A 17070-nucleotide genomic window follows, 5' to 3' on the forward strand; every position below is an offset into this window, starting at 1 on the left:
CTGCGAACGAAAAATTTCAACTGCCAAAGGCGGTACTTTGGCACTACGCTTACGACGACGACAAAGACAACAGGGCATGTCAGACTAATACCCACATCGTATATATTCATAATGTTTCCAAAAACACTTTTCCAGGATGTTTCGTCTTACGAAAACAAGATGGTTAAACACAATACATATTTACGACGACATTTGAAAAGGGCTATTAGAGAGGAATATTGGAAAAACGTATGAAGCTTTTTTTTTCATTCGCCGTTACACACTTTAACATTGATTGAAGCCATTATCGAATTGATTTTTCATGTTAACAATCAAAAGACATTAAAACCTTCTTGACCCGTGTATTAATATCACGAAATAGATTTGTTTATTAGAGAGTAAGGACGGCCTTATAAACCCAAAAATTTTACCCCCCTTCCTTCCCCCCCTTTCAGGGGGGGGGGGGTAAAATGTTTTGGGTTTATAAAGCCATCCCTTGGGTGGGGAGGGGGAGGGGTAAAATGTTTTGGGTTTATAGAGACATCCCTGGGGTTGGGGGGGGGGAGGAGATGGGGGGGAAATTGATGACGTCACGTGATGGTTTTGGCGGGAAATTTGAATTATTGTGCCACCTGGTGGTGGTTTTCTTGATGACGTCACGTGGCTGGTATCTGTAGGGACAGGCTTATGCTATGTTAAATCCTGGTAGGCTTATGCTAGGTTATTCTATGGAATATCTTGAAAGATAGGCTTATGGTAGGCTTATTCTATGTTAGATCCTGGTTGGTTTATGCTATGTTAAATCCTGGTAGGCTTATGCTAGGTTATTCTATGGAATATCTTGAAAGATAGGCTTATTCTATGTTAGATCCTGGTTGGTTTATGCTATGCTAGATCCTGAAAAGATAGGCTTATGCTAGGCTTATTCTATGGAATATCTTGAAAAGATAGGCTTATGCCAGGTTTATGCTATATTAGGTCGTGAAAGATGGGCTTATGCCAGGTTTATGCTATATTAGGTCGTGAAAGATAGGCTTATGCTATATTAGATCATGAAAAAGATAGTTTTATTCTATGGTAGATCCTGGCAGGCTTATGCTGTATTAGATTCTTTGGTAAATGCTACAAAAATATACTTATATGCTAGGTTATTCTATGGTAGATCCTAGGCGTTTTACAATAGCTTCGTACATGCATTTTATAACTTGATCATTAAAAGGTTGTAGTGAAATTTCATAAAACTAAATTTCTCGTTCAGTTTCCCTGTCTCGGCCTTTGTTAGAGTGAAGACGCTATCCTCGTTGAATACTATATTCCCCTCCATAACGGTTACTTTTATTTTCAAGTTTAAGTAACGATAATTACCCAAGTCGCCAGTTTCCAACGCTGAATACACTGTAAAAAATAACCGTACTGTCTAGAACCTTTAAAGGAATTTTTCGATGCATCTCCAGACGTACCTATAAAGGTACTACAAAATACCGTTGTGTAAAGGTACTCTAAAATACCTCTTTATCAAGGTATTTTGTGATACCGAAATAGGTATCATTTAAACCCGAACAAGGCAACAAAGGTCAGAATAATACTTTAAAATTTTGAAAGGTACTCCTTATTACCGAAAGGGGTACCTGTTAATACTCAGAAAGGTTCGAAAATATACTTTTAAAGGTATTTTGAGATACCGAATTAGGTGTCAAATAAAACCCACAAACAGAACTAAATTATATTTTCGCGCCATCAGAAATATAGGCGGCACATTTGAAACTGGTAAGCTTTTCCTTAATTACCACGGGCTTGAATCATTCTTAGACAAGGTAAGCAATAGACCACTTCTATGTTACTGAGACGGAAAGACGCGAGGGTAAAATTTTCCCTTCCTTCTCGCCTTTTAGTGTCTGTAGGCTCGCAGCACGAGTGTAAATTTTTGTCATCCATCTCGCCTTTTAGTGTCTGTGCTGTAGGCTTACAGGATCATGAAAGTAAGCAAGGGATCAACCGCTATAGATTTGCCCAAGTTTTGCTTACCCCTTGTTAAGGAAGGTGTGGCACTGTTACATCAAAATAGTAATTGAGGGTCACATATACATGGATATTTTCTGAATGGCGACTGAAGGCGTACGCTCGGATTCAAATCTTCATATTAATTATGTATACCTTATATTTTAATTGTACGAAATTTAAATGATGTAACGTATGCTAATGTACATAACTGTAGAAGAAAATAATTAATATTAATTATATCTATTTAAATATTTAAGAAAAACCACTAGCAAGGATGCTTGCGATTGAAATTTAAATCTCGGGTAGAAAACCACTACCCTATTAGGTGGAAGACCTAAAACTAAACCTAACCGAAACTTTTCTTTATGCTTATATATAATATTCCAACAGCGATTCCTTCTGCGCTGTCATTACTAGTGCTAATGGTGAAGTGAGCAGTGTTAGAGAATTTGGACTAGAAGTATTATATCATGTATTATACTTTACTCTAGTAGTGTTAGAAATAATCAGCAGACCGGAGCTAAAAAATCCCTCTAAAGGGATCTGTTAAGTCCTTTTCTACATCCAGGGTACGATAAAATACCGCCAGAAGCGCTGAAACTCTAAAAGGTTTCATTACATACCTTATTTTCCCGAAATACCTTTTTCGAAATCATTTAATACCCGCACTGTGAGACAACTAATAAAATACGTTCATGGGTACTAAAAAGGTCCCGGGGGTATTTTCTAGTACCTTCAAAATACCTTTTTTTTTAACAGTGTAGATCTCCGTCTACTCCTCCATAAATTCCTTCAAAACGTCTTCCGAGATGCTAACAATGGTTCCTTTTTTTTGTCAAAACTAGGCTTGGCTCGTATCACCCCGAAAACGGCATAACATTCATGCCCATAGTCTAACGAGTGCATTTGCGCGGTTTTCTTCAGAGTACGGGTTGATATTTAGCCTGAGGGTATATTGACTGATGCTTGTCTTTTTTTTATTGTCCTTTATTGGCTACATACAGGGTGGTTTAGGACCTTAAAAGGGGGCGTGGCTAAAGCGTAACGAATGGAATTTATCCCCATCGCCTTTTTATTTATAGGTAAACACGAACAGACGCATTTTAATGACGTCACGTGTCTAAATCTTAGGCTTATGCTATAGTAATTCTTGAAGCATAGGCTTTTGTTAGGTTTATTCTTGGTAAATGCTGCAAAAATATAGTCTTATGTTAAGTTATTCTATGTTAGATCCTGGTAGGCTTATGCTAGGTTATTTTAGTTGTATAGGCGGAAGAATTAGAGTTTGTATTAGGTTTAGAACATCATTTAATGAGCACGAAAATCTGATTTTTCATAGAAATATTACTACAGTTTTTTCTTTCGAATACTACTAAAATACCCATGATTATTGATTAAAATACGATCATTTATATAATACTACCTAAAAAAACACCAATTTTACCATGCACAAGTGGCTTATTAGAAATTAATACTGAATTTCATACGAATAATACAAAGCTACAAGGGATTTATATAAAATACATGCAAAGTTTATGCTGACTACTACTAAAATACACATGAATATTGAATAAAATAAGAGCATTTATATAAAACAACCTTAAAAAACACCAATTTTACCATGCACAAGTGGCTTATTAGAAACTAATACTGATTTTCATACGATTAATACTAAATTCCACGTGATTTATATAAAATACATGCAACGGTTATGCTGACTACTACTAAAATACACATGAATATTGATTAAAAATACGAGCATTTATATAAAACAACCTGAAAAAACACCAATTTTACCCTACACAAGTGGTTTATTAGAAACTAATACTGAATTTCATACGAATAATACTAGACTACAAGGGATTTATATAAAATACATGCAAAAGTTATAGCTGATTACTACTAAAATACACATGAATATTGAATAAAATACTGGCATTTATATAATACTACCTTAAAAAACACCAGACGTGATTTATATAAACTACATGCAAAAGTTATAGCTGACTACTACTAAAATACACATGAATATTGAATAAAATACTGGCATTTATATAATACTACCTTAAAAAACACCAATTTTACCCTGCGCAAGTGGCTTATTAGAAACTAATACTGAATTTCATACGAGAAATACTGAATTTCATACGAATAATACAAAGCTACAAGGGATTTATATAAAATACATGCAAAAGTTATAGCTGATTACTACTAAAATACACATGAATATTGAATAAAATACTGGCATTTATATAATACTACCTTAAAAAACACCAATTTTACCATGCACAAGTGTCTTATTATATACTAATGCTGAACTTAATACAAACAATACTAAATTACACGTGATTTATATAAAATACATGCAAAGGTTATAGCTGACTACTACTAAAATACCCATGAATATTGATTAAAATACTGGCATTTATATAATACTACCTAAAAAAAACACCAATTTTACCATGCACAAGTGGCTTATTAGACATTAATACTGAACTTCATACGAATAATACTAAAGTACACATGAATATCGACTAAAATACAAACATTGTTATGATGCAAAGTGAAACATACCCTTTTTTTTATGAAGCAAAAGTTGAACTATGATGCTTCCACAATTCTATTTCATCTCGAAAGTCACTGCCGTACCTGATTTAAATCTCTGGTGAATCATCTGTCCATTTGTAACACGGGCACAAGTCCTTAATCCGGTATTTAAACTCACCGCACAGAGTACAAAAGTTTCGCTCGTCAAGAAGATGTCTTCGCTCTTTATGGGTCGACATACGGATAAGGTTTTTAGATTGAACTAAAACACAACGTCTGAAGTGCGCACAGTCACGTGATGTGCAGAAATAATTTAATTGGCCGCAGTCAGGCACGTCTTTTAAAGTCCCAGCACAATGAGGGCAATGTAGATGACCCGTACGTGGCATGGGGGCATACCCTAGTTTTTTGAGGTTTTCATGAACATTTTCGGCCATACCGAAAGAGATGTGGTCAGATGAATGAAATATACCGGAATATTACTTATTATGCTAAAACTTTTACCGATCTTAACATTTCCGAGTAAAGTATACACGAATATGGCTAGACTGTCTCTTATGTTTTCTATTTAGCACACATTTTAAGGGACATTTTTACCAAAACAAGAATTACATATTACGTAAGGTGCATAGGAGGAAACACGTGATTTCTTACTAACCTTGTCACCAACCTTTCTCTCCAGAGTTCGGAAGTGAAATGACTCTCTATGGTTTACAAAATCCCCTTTTGGCCACCCAGGTGTGTGTTATATGACATTAAGGGGGAGGAGGGGGTCGAACATGGTTCATAACAAAAGAATTTATCCCAATCTGTTTTTTTTACTTATAGGTAAACACGTTCAGACGTGTCGTAATGGCTTTTGGGGGCGTGGTCGAACCAGTTGTATTGTTATCAATGGAATTTATTTTGTCCTTTCTTTAATTGGAACACCCACCAGGTTTTATGACATTACAAGGGGAGCGAGGGTAAACCTTTATCCCCATCTGTTTTTTTTTATTTATAAGTAAACACGTTCAGACGTATCTTAGGGTCTTTGGGGGGTGGGTGTCGTACCATTTGTATTGCTATGAATGGAATTTGTATTTAGAGTGATTTATTGCTTTGTTAATTGGTGGCCCATCCTACCACCAAAGATTTAATTGATTCCAGGTGGTTGCCCTGAGGGCATTATCCGGACAAGTCTCAACAAGTTATGTTTTTGTAGCGTTAGCTGAGATACAACATATCATTAAACCGAAGCATTAACCTAATACGTACTATATTTATCAAAATTATCAACCTCGTAATCAAAAATTTGTGGAAAACATAAAACGGTATTGAAAGAAGCATCATTCACAACGCATTTCGTGTTCGAAGTAAAAAACAATCGAAACGTTTTTGATCAACTACGTTACATTTTTTCGAAACGAAATTGAGCATTTAAAATTCCCAAAATCCCATAGGAATACATGGGAAAATGAATAGACCACCGAAACGAAATCAGTCGTTTAGCATACATTCTACCGACACGAAAAGCGTCATTTGAAAAACATTTCAAATTGTTAAAAACGTTTCGATAAATTTTAGCTAAATTTATCAAAATTGCTCTATGTTTCACCAAAAAAACTTTTAATTTAGCACCGATTAAGAATTTAGGATACATTTCTTAACGGTATATACTCCACCCAAGGGGGGGGGGAGGGGGGTAAGGAGATCAACAAAGATTTTAACGGCATGATTGTAAAAATAACTCACTCTGACACGCTGAAGGGTCCGTTACCATTAGGTGCGGGAGGTTGCTACGTGCTCCCCATCCTCATTGTATGTTTTGATATGTTATGGAGGCAAGTACACAAAGGCTGACAAGAATACGCCAGATCTTGGAGATCAACCCCCTAAAAACTACTTATTGTACTATTTATTTTATTGTTCTTGGAATGCTGGAATTCCTTAATCCCTGGTTTCAGAGTTTGGACGAGATTGTTTGAAGAATGACGTCATCTTACAAACATGTTGAAACGCGCCCGTAAAGAATAACTTAATCCTTTTGTTAAGAAATACTCTTTGTAATCTCTTTTGTATTTTTAAAAAATAAATGTGTCACCTTTTTAATACTGTTTTCTTTTATTTCATATATTAAGTAATGGAGGGGGGGGTAAAAGAGAGGGGTAGGAACTATTGGTGATAAATAAATCGAATATTTCTATCATCATATTCATTCATCATCATGAACTCGGAGCTGCAGAGATATCATACTTTTTACTCCTGGCCACAAGATGGAAACTATAAAAAAGCTTTAAGTAGAGCGGGGTTTTATTCGTTACATACCGATGATCTAGTACAGTGCTTCGAATGCAACGGTATTTTATTAGCCTGGAAACCCACCGATAATCCTTACGAAGAACATTTGAAACATTTCCCCAAGTGCAACTTTATCAGAGGTAGGCACACAAAAAACATACCCTTTAGCATAGATGAAACAGAGACGTACACCAAGTCAATAAATAACAAAATCAAGACCGAGGAAAAAACACCTGAAAAACCCCAAGAAAACAAGGAAGAAATTTACCATACCTTTAAAGTTAAAACTACAGATCTCGAAAGATTAGTCTTGGAACTTTACGTTAAAAAACAACTAAACGCTTTGTATATCAAAGAAAAACTTAATGACTTACGTAAGATTTAAAAATAATATTAAAATTTATCATCTTCCTTATGAAGATAGAAGAAATTACTATAGGTTAAACCAAATGCAATTTAAAATGAAAATTGAAAAAATATCCTTATTGTTAGAACCTATACTTTTAAAGAAAATAAATAACTTTTTACTTTATATCATAGAGCCCGGTTACATGGGCCTTCGAAGAGCGCTTTATCGTAGGACGGACGAAAGGCGCGTTTGCGAAAGGCGCTTTTGAAAACATGCTTATTGTTACATGCGCGCTCTTCGTGAAACCCTCGGTTTTCCCACTCTCGATTTTGGGGAACTTATCGTGTTTTCAAATTGCCGGGTTTGTCAGTCGGTCCCAGCTCCTTGTGAGAATAGTTAGGAATTTTGAGAAAGCTTTAGGTATGATCATGGATATTTCATTACATAATTTAGTAAAGGTATTGATTTTGACAATACAATTTCAACTTCAAACTCAATTAAGAATTCGGTTACTATTTGATAAACTAATTAAACAACGAAGATCCGTAGTTGCCCAAATTTTAAAAAGTGGCATTCTTCCCACTTACGATTTCATTTATGAATCTGGACTAATTAGTTCGGAGAGAAATGCAGAAATCGGCAATTTTTTATTTCGGGAAAAAAAGAGGAAACGATTCTGGATGAAGGTACGAAGCGGTGATTGGTGGACCAGAATAGTTAACATGAACTTTGACGATGATGATTGGGTCGAAAACTTTAGAATGTCGAAAGAAGGTTTTGATCAATTTTGTGACAGAGTGTGCGACGGTATGAAACCAAGCGAACATTATGTAAGGGAACCTGTACCAGTTAGAAAACGGATAGGAATAGCTGTGTTTAAGTTAGCCAGCTGCTGTGAATTTCGCGTGGTTGCGAACCTGTTTGGTGTCCATAAGGCCACAGTAATTAAAATATTTAGAATGTTTTGCCTTTTAATTTCACGTGAAATGCTCTCGGAATTCATATCTTTCCCTAATGAAGATGAAGCCATCCAAATTTCAAAAGAATACGAATTGCAATATGCAATTCCACAAGTTTATGGTGCCATCGATGGAACTCATATTCCTATAATACCCCCCGAAGAAGGACATAGGTATAACTGACTTTGTAAAACGTACAATTCACATCTCAATGACATGAAAAATATATATGTTAAAATTTATAGGGACTTCATAAACAGGAAGCAATATGCGTCATATGTTTTGCAAGCAGTAGTGGATAACAAATTACGGTAAAATATATCACCCCATTACATATTCACTATAGATTGGTGAACTACGTAGTGTTAAACCCGCCATGATTACTGATAATAAAATTTGCTAATTCTTGTATTTACTATATAGGATCCGCAATATTAGCTGTAAGGTCCCCGGTAGCGCCCACGATGCCCAAGTTTTGAAAGAATCGGAAATTTACAAAAAGTCGCATCTCTTACCAAAGGTAGGCGTTTATAATATTTCGGTATTTAAATTTATATTTAAAATAATTCGTTTTCTTTGCTATGTTACTTTAGACTACGCGATTAATTAATGGCGTATATGTTCCGTTGATGATTTTGGGCGACCCTGCTTACCCGTTGTTACCTTGGTTAATGAAAGCCTTTAAAAATGATGCTTTTTTAACTAAAGAACAAGAGTCGTTCAACGTTTATATGAGTTCTGCTCGAATGACAGTGGAAACAACATTCGGTAGGCTAAAGGGAAGATGGCGGATGGTTATGAAAAGAATGGATATACACTTTTCTTTGGCCCCGGACGTAATCGCCACGTGTTGTGCCCTACACAATTTTGTTGAAGGGCTGAAAACAGATACCTTTCAGCCAAGGTGGCTTGACGAAATTGAAGAAATTAAAAAAAAAATGTACCCTCAGCCGAAATCCAGAGAAACCAATTTTGAAGACGCAGATGCAATAACTGCTCGATTAGCTTTGAAAGATTACTTAGCAACTAATTTTCCATTGAGAGAGAGTTCTCAATTTGCTTGTTAAATTTGTACAAAATATTCAAAATTAAATCCATTGCACAATTTTTTTTAATTTGTATATCCTTCAATTACAAAAGCAGTTAATAAATTAAAGGTGGAAAAATTATTGGCTTGGTTTTAAATCTGGGTTTTGATAATAAGACCATCTGTTGGGCGCTGTCAACGTGTTTTCATTTCTGTTGTCAAATGGGAAACTCGGTGGACTTCCAAGGATGTTTCTCGGTGTTGGAGAATTTAAGCGTGGGCTTGGTGAAACACTTCTTTGGTAATTAAATACTGGGGCAGCGCTGTTTTGGTAATTAAACGCTGGAGCAGCGCTGCTTTGGTAATTAAACACTGGAGAAGCATTTCTTTGATAATTAAACACTGGAGAAGCACTTCTTTGATAATTAAACACTGGAGAAGCACTTCTTTGATAATTAAATGCTGGAGAAGCACTGCTTTGGTAATTAATCGCTGGTACTGTACTGTTTTGGTAATTAAACGCTGGTACTGCACTGTTTTGGTAATTAAACGCTGGTACAGTAGTGTTTTGGTAATTAAACGCTGGTACAGTAGTGTTTTGGTAATTAAATAGCGGAGGAGTGTTGTGTTGGTAATTTGAAACTGAAGGAGTAGTCTTACTCTTACGCTTGGTAGTGTTTTTCTTTGCGGAAATTTTAGTTTGGGAACTATTTATGACCTCACAAACGGTAATACCGTTGGGTAAGGAAAGTGGTTTATTGCTGGCGATGGGAATAGATTGAGTGCCGGTGACAGTTAGGGAATGGGTGCCATCGACGGGAAGCGAAGCGGTACTGGTGACGGGATCGGACTCCTTACTGGCCACGAGAATAGATTGAGTGCCGGTGACAGTTAGGGAATGGGTGCCATCGACGGGAAGCGAAGCGGTACTGGTGACGGGATCGGACTCCTTACTGGCCACGAGAATAGATTGAGTGCCGGTGACAGTTAGGGAATGGGTGCCATCGACGGGAAGCGAAGCGGTACTGGTGACGGGATCGGACTCCTTACTGGCCACGAGAATAGATTGAGTGCCGGTGACAGTTAGGGAATGGGTGCCATCGACGGGAAGCGAAGCGGTACTGGTGACGGGATCGGACTCCTTACTGGCCACGAGAATAGATTGAGTGCCGGTGACAGTTAGGGAATGGGTGCCATCGACGGAAAGCGAAGCGGTACTGGTGACGGGATCGGACTCCTTACTGGGCACAGAAATTGATTTAGTTTTGGCCACGGGAATCGATTGAGTGTTGGCCACAGGTATCGACTTAGGAACGGACTTCTTACTGGCCATGGGAATCGATTGAGTGTCATCGACGGGAAGCGAATGGGTGATTGTGACGAGATCGGACTGCTTGCGGGTTGTGAGAATGGGCGGCTTGCGAGTCACGAGAATGGGTGGCTTGCCAGTGACTGAAACGGATTGAGTGCTGCCAACAGGAACGGATTGAGTGCTGTCGACGGAAACGGAATGTGTGCTCACAGAAAAAATATTCTCATCCAAGTTTTGCATATTAATAAGTGGTGGAGAACTTGAGGCTGGTGGTTTGAATAAATCTCGACTCCCTGATTGAACAAATAGCTGTTGAACCATATTATGAAAATATTTCATTTGGTTCCTCGATTCTTCGTTGAACTGTCTAATCTGTTGTTGCTCCCATTCCCTCTGCTTTTCCAATTGCTTCTCAGCCCAATTCTGGTAATTTTTTTGTCTAGCATCATTTTGTTTTCCCATTTCGTTGGCATAGCTCATAAGAGCTTTTTCGTTAGTTGATAAGGGCTTAGCTCTACTTTCTAGTATATAGAAGTTTTATAAATAAGTTATTTAAATTTATGGAAGAAAGTGTGTTATTCGTACTATATTTTTGGGCAGCCTGTAAATTTGTTGTATTTCTGGTACTTGGACCGGCTTCTTCGTCGTCAACGTGTAATTCGTCATTTAGTTCGCCACTTGTGTTGGGTGTTATTTTAGAATTACTTTTTCGCTTGTCTTTAATAGAAGTTTTATAAATAAGTTATTTAAATTTTATGGAAGAAAGTGTGTTATTCGTACTATATTTTTGGGCAGCCTGTAAATTTGATGTATTTCTGGTACTTGGACCGGCTTCTTCGTCGTCAACCTGTAATTCGTCATTTAATTCGCCACTTGTGTTGGGTGTGATTTTAGAATTACTTTTCCGTTTGTCTTTAATTTCAGAATCAGTGATGTCAATGTATAGGTAATAAAAGTTAAGTTTAAGTTTTTGTCATTTTACTTACTTGAGCCTTTCAATTCTGGAAGTTGTTTTATTTCACCATCGGACTCCGACATATCACCATAATCTGGCTCCAAAATTTCTTCCTGGTGCTCTTATTTTTAATAGTTATAAGTTAGAATAGAAAGTCATAAGTTTTAAAGATATGTTCCATAAGCATGACACTTCATATACTTGTATTGCTAAATATACGGAGAGCTAGTTCGAGAACAACGCGAGAATGGACTATACGAGGTTTTACAGTCCACTTCCCTATTTTGTCGGTATACTAAACCATTGACACGGCCTCACCAGGTTCGCTTTAGACGTTTCAACTACGTCACGCCACGACTAGCTCACAGTAACCGCAGTGTCATACTTATGGAACATATCTTATAAACTTATGGTAAGGCACGCTACGTTCCGTATTTTTTACACGAAATGGCGAGTCATTTAAGTAGAAATTTTTTATTAGAGCTATTACCAATAGTTGATAAGCTGATTTTCACTTTTTTATTCGTAATTCCTGAGTCATTCTCATCTAAAAACGTTCCAAATTCTGATTTTTACAATTGCAATATCGCTCAAAAATAAAAATTTATCTGATATTATGAATATAAATACCTAAACTTGAGTCTTCACGAAGTGCGCTATCTACGCCTCCTTCTGATGATTTAGCTAGAGGCCGCCAACCAAAAATTTCATTCATTTCGTTATAAAATGGTGTATTTGATGGAGCTCTTCCGGAAGTATTATTGTTTTTTTTCGCGACCAAATACTTAGATTTTAAATGTTTAAATCGACACCTGATCTGCTCCCATGTAAAATTAACCCCTCTAGCGGCCATCTCCATTTCCACTCGTTTAAAAACATCTTTATTTCGATGTTTTTTTCCGTCCAGTGCTTGAAGAATATTTAGTTCCCCAATAACACTTAATAGGGTAACCGTTTGTTCATTACTCCAACTTATTCTCTTTGTTGATTCATCCTCGTTTGGGTTTTTTTCCTTCATTATCAAAATTAAGATTTAAATTTTTCTTAAGACGGTTTGTAAAAAAATCCTGGCACACTTGGCAAAATACAGTTCAGTACTGGAGATGAACTCGTAACAAGTTGTTTAAGCGAATAAGCCTCTATAGTAGAAAAATTCCCGCATAAGGGATTTCTTGTTTTTCCATGAAAATCGCTTTTGTAGTTACATGACTAAGGAAAGGCGGTTTAACCCCGCGGAAAGGCGCTTTATCGACGAAAACCGCTTGTCCGAGGTAGTTTTCGTTAAAGCGCTTTATCTCGAAAATTTTTCGTGAAAACCGGTTTTCCAGGTGTTACATGAGGGCGGGTTAAAAGCGCCTTTCGATAAAGCGCTCTTCGAAGGCCCATGTAACCGGGCTCATAGTCTTTATAAATTTATTCCTACAGAAGCATCCTTTGTTATAAGCTTTCAAAACTATAAGCCTACACAATCAATCAAATATTGACAGGTTGAGAAAAAAAGAGGGGAGTACGTAAAACCCGGTCCACGCCTTAACAGTGGCCGAGCATCTTGTTTCCCATGCATATTTATGGAATTACAGAGGATGTAAAATATTATTTTCGCTTTGGTCGGTGGCAAAGCAATTGATTCCAAAAAATATGTTGTTACACACAGATGGTGCACAGAACTAGGCATTATCTTCTATAAGTTCCGAATTGAAAAAGAGGAGGGGTTGCAAGAGCTGAAGAAACTCACTATCGACCAAACATCAAAGGTAAACCTAATTTAACAGTGGAACCTTGCGTTGACAAAGCATCCATTTACCGCCAAGGACGCTAAAATATGCCGCACAGAAACACACCACCAATTCAAATTTCCCACCAACAACATCACGTGACGTCATCAAACCCCCCCCCATCCCCCAACCCATTCCTATTTCTAATTTAGTCTATGAGAGTTCCGTGATTTATGGCCTTTTGGGGGCGTGATTTATGGCCTTTTGGGGGTTTCACAACTAGCCGTTCATTTAAATGTTATTATTCATGTCGGAATATATTACAGTGTAACTTTCTAGGATGTTTTCTTAAATTGTATATAAATTTTGTCTAAAATTGTCAGGATATATTATAGTGTATTTTTCTAGGATTTTTTCTTACATTTTTTACAACTAGCCTTTCATTTAAATGTTATTATCCATGTCAGAATATATTGCAGTGTAACTTTTCTACGATGTTTTCTTACATTATATATAAATTTTGTCTAAAATAGCACCTATAATAGTGTATTTTCTTAATGACATTCTACCGTGCTAATATATTTTTGCTTGAGTCATGCCTTAAGAGTTTTTTAATATAATAATTAAACTTTTTCTGAGGTAGTGTAATTTCTGCTGTGCCCACCCAAAAGGCCATAAATCACGGAACTCTCATAGACTAAATTAGAAATAGGAATGGGTTGGGGGGATGGGGGGGGGTTTGATGACGTCACGTGATGTTGTTGGTGGGAAATTTGAATTGGTGGTGTGTTTCTGTGCGGCATATTTTAGCGTCCTTGGCGGTAAATGGATGCTTTGTCAACGCAAGGTTCCACTGTTAAATTAGGTTTACCTTTGATGTTTGGTCGATAGTGAGTTTCTTCAGCTCTTGCAACCCCTCCTCTTTTTCAATTCGGAACTTATAGAAGATAATGCCTAGTTCTGTGCACCATCTGTGTGTAACAACATATTTTTTGGAATCAATTGCTTTGCCACCGACCAAAGCGAAAATAATATTTTACATCCTCTGTAATTCCATAAATATGCATGGGAAACAAGATGCTCGGCCACTGTTAAGGCGTGGACCGGGTTTTACGTACTCCCCTCTTTTTTTCTCAACCTGTCAATATTTGATTGATTGTGTAGGCTTATAGTTTTGAAAGCTTATAACAAAGGATGCTTCTGTAGGAATAAATTTATAAAGACTATGATATAAAGTAAAAAGTTATTTATTTTCTTTAAAAGTATAGGTTCTAACAATAAGGATATTTTTTCAATTTTCATTTTAAATTGCATTTGGTTTAACCTATAGTAATTTCTTCTATCTTCATAAGGAAGATGATAAATTTTAATATTATTTTTACATCTTACGTAAGTCATTAAGTTTTTCTTTGATATACAAAGCGTTTAGTTGTTTTTTAACGTAAAGTTCCAAGACTAATCTTTCGAGATCTGTAGTTTTAACTTTAAAGGTATGGTAAATTTCTTCCTTGTTTTCTTGGGGTTTTTCAGGTGTTTTTTCCTCGGTCTTGATTTTGTTATTTATTGACTTGGTGTACGTCTCTGTTTCATCTATGCTAAAGGGTATGTTTTTTGTGTGCCTACCTCTGATAAAGTTGCACTTGGGGAAATGTTTCAAATGTTCTTCGTAAGGATTATCGGTGGGTTTCCAGGCTAATAAAATACCGTTGCATTCGAAGCACTGTACTAGATCATCGGTATGTAACGAATAAAACCCCGCTCTACTTAAAGCTTTTTTATAGTTTCCATCTTGTGGCCAGGAGTAAAAAGTATGATATCTCTGCAGCTCCGAGTTCATGATGATGAATGAATATGATGATAGAAATATTCGATTTATTTATCACCAATAGTTCCTACCCCTCTCTTTTACCCCCCCCTCCATTACTTAATATATGAAATAAAAGAAAACAGTATTAAAAAGGTGACACATTTATTTTTTAAAAATACAAAAGAGATTACAAAGAGTATTTCTTAACAAAAGGATTAAGTTATTCTTTACGGGCGCGTTTCAACATGTTTGTAAGATGACGTCATTCTTCAAACAATCTCGTCCAAACTCTGAAACCAGGGATTAAGGAATTCCAGCATTCCAAGAACAATAAAATAAATAGTACAATAAGTAGTTTTTAGGGGGTTGATCTCCAAGATCTGGCGTATTCTTGTCAGCCTTTGTGTACTTGCCTCCATAACATATCAAAACATACAATGAGGATGGGGAGCACGTAGCAACCTCCCGCACCTAATGGTAACGGACCCTTCAGCGTGTCAGAGTGAGTTATTTTTACAATCATGCCGTTAAAATCTTTGTTGATCTCCTTACCCCCCTCCCCCCCCCTTGGGTGGAGTATATACCGTTAAGAAATGTATCCTAAATTCTTAATCGGTGCTAAATTAAAAGTTTTTTTGGTGAAACATAGAGCAATTTTGATAAATTTAGCTAAAATTTATCGAAACGTTTTTAACAATTTGAAATGTTTTTCAAATGACGCTTTTCGTGTCGGTAGAATGTATGCTAAACGACTGATTTCGTTTCGGTGGTCTATTCATTTTCCCATGTATTCCTATGGGATTTTGGGAATTTTAAATGCTCAATTTCGTTTCGAAAAAATGTAACGTAGTTGATCAAAAACGTTTCGATTGTTTTTTACTTCGAACACGAAATGCGTTGTGAATGATGCTTCTTTCAATACCGTTTTATGTTTTCCACAAATTTTTGATTACGAGGTTGATAATTTTGATAAATATAGTACGTATTAGGTTAATGCTTCGGTTTAATGATATGTTGTATCTCAGCTAACGCTACAAAAACATAACTTGTTGAGACTTGTCCGGATAATGCCCTCAGGGCAACCACCTGGAATCAATTAAATCTTTGGTGGTAGGATGGGCCACCAATTAACAAAGCAATAAATCACTCTAAATACAAATTCCATTCATAGCAATACAAATGGTACGACACCCACCCCCCAAAGACCCTAAGATACGTCTGAACGTGTTTACTTATAAATAAAAAAAAACAGATGGGGATAAAGGTTTACCCTCGCTCCCCTTGTAATGTCATAAAACCTGGTGGGTGTTCCAATTAAAGAAAGGACAAAATAAATTCCATTGATAACAATACAACTGGTTCGACCACGCCCCCAAAAGCCATTACGACACGTCTGAACGTGTTTACCTATAAGTAAAAAAAACAGATTGGGATAAATTCTTTTGTTATGAACCATGTTCGACCCCCTCCTCCCCCTTAATGTCATATAACACACACCTGGGTGGCCAAAAGGGGATTTTGTAAACCATAGAGAGTCATTTCACTTCCGAACTCTGGAGAGAAAGGTTGGTGACAAGGTTAGTAAGAAATCACGTGTTTCCTCCTATGCACCTTACGTAATATGTAATTCTTGTTTTGGTAAAAATGTCCCTTAAAATGTGTGCTAAATAGAAAACATAAGAGACAGTCTAGCCATATTCGTGTATACTTTACTCGGAAATGTTAAGATCGGTAAAAGTTTTAGCATAATAAGTAATATTCCGGTATATTTCATTCATCTGACCACATCTCTTTCGGTATGGCCGAAAATGTTCATGAAAACCTCAAAAAACTAGGGTATGCCCCCATGCCACGTACGGGTCATCTACATTGCCCTCATTGTGCTGGGACTTTAAAAGACGTGCCTGACTGCGGCCAATTAAATTATTTCTGCACATCACGTGACTGTGCGCACTTCAGACGTTGTGTTTTAGTTCAATCTAAAAACCTTATCCGTATGTCGACCCATAAAGAGCGAAGACATCTTCTTGACGAGCGAAACTTTTGTACTCTGTGCGGTGAGTTTAAATACCGGATTAAGGACTTGTGCCCGTGTTACAAATGGACAGATGATTCACCAGAGATTTAAATCAGGTACGG

At 36.6% G+C, this 17070-nt stretch overlaps 2 protein-coding genes and 1 long non-coding RNA gene across 3 annotated transcripts in view; 1 reads left to right on the top strand and 2 right to left on the bottom strand.

Moving 5' to 3' along the window:
• The window catches only part of LOC149647162 (uncharacterized), a 319264-nt gene that overhangs the window by 155623 nt on the left and 146571 nt on the right, over positions 1-17070 (bottom strand). The gene's annotated exons all lie outside the window — the stretch shown is intronic.
• LOC149647178 (uncharacterized) overlaps positions 1-17070 on the top strand; it is a 33069-nt gene that overhangs the window by 4138 nt on the left and 11861 nt on the right. The gene's annotated exons all lie outside the window — the stretch shown is intronic.
• Positions 9282-12427, bottom strand: LOC149647179 (uncharacterized). Its single transcript, XM_089850282.1, has 6 exons — positions 12040-12427; positions 11900-11974; positions 11441-11530; positions 11235-11366; positions 11040-11171; positions 9282-10975 (listed from the first exon to the last, which is right to left on the bottom strand). The coding sequence occupies exons 1-6, from the start codon at positions 12425-12427 to the stop codon at positions 9282-9284; spliced, it is 2511 nt and encodes an 836-aa protein (XP_089706408.1).

Source organism: Phalangium opilio, unplaced genomic scaffold (assembly GCF_054372755.1).
Source record: "Phalangium opilio isolate 3A_F unplaced genomic scaffold, DU_Popi_V2 ptg000089l_1, whole genome shotgun sequence".
NCBI classification, from domain to species: Eukaryota; Metazoa; Arthropoda; class Arachnida; order Opiliones; family Phalangiidae; genus Phalangium; species Phalangium opilio.

Coding starts and splice junctions, on each gene's coding strand:
- LOC149647179 (XM_089850282.1), bottom strand. CDS start 12,427: ATGAAGGAAAAAAACCCAAACGAGGATGAATCAACAAAGAGAATAAGT. Junction 11,975..12,039: donor TCGTGAAGACTCAAGTTTAG/GTATTTATATTC, acceptor TGTAAAAATCAG/AATTTGGAACGTTTTTAGAT. Junction 10,976..11,039: donor ACAGGCTGCCCAAAAATATA/GTACGAATAACA, acceptor TCTATATACTAG/AAAGTAGAGCTAAGCCCTTA.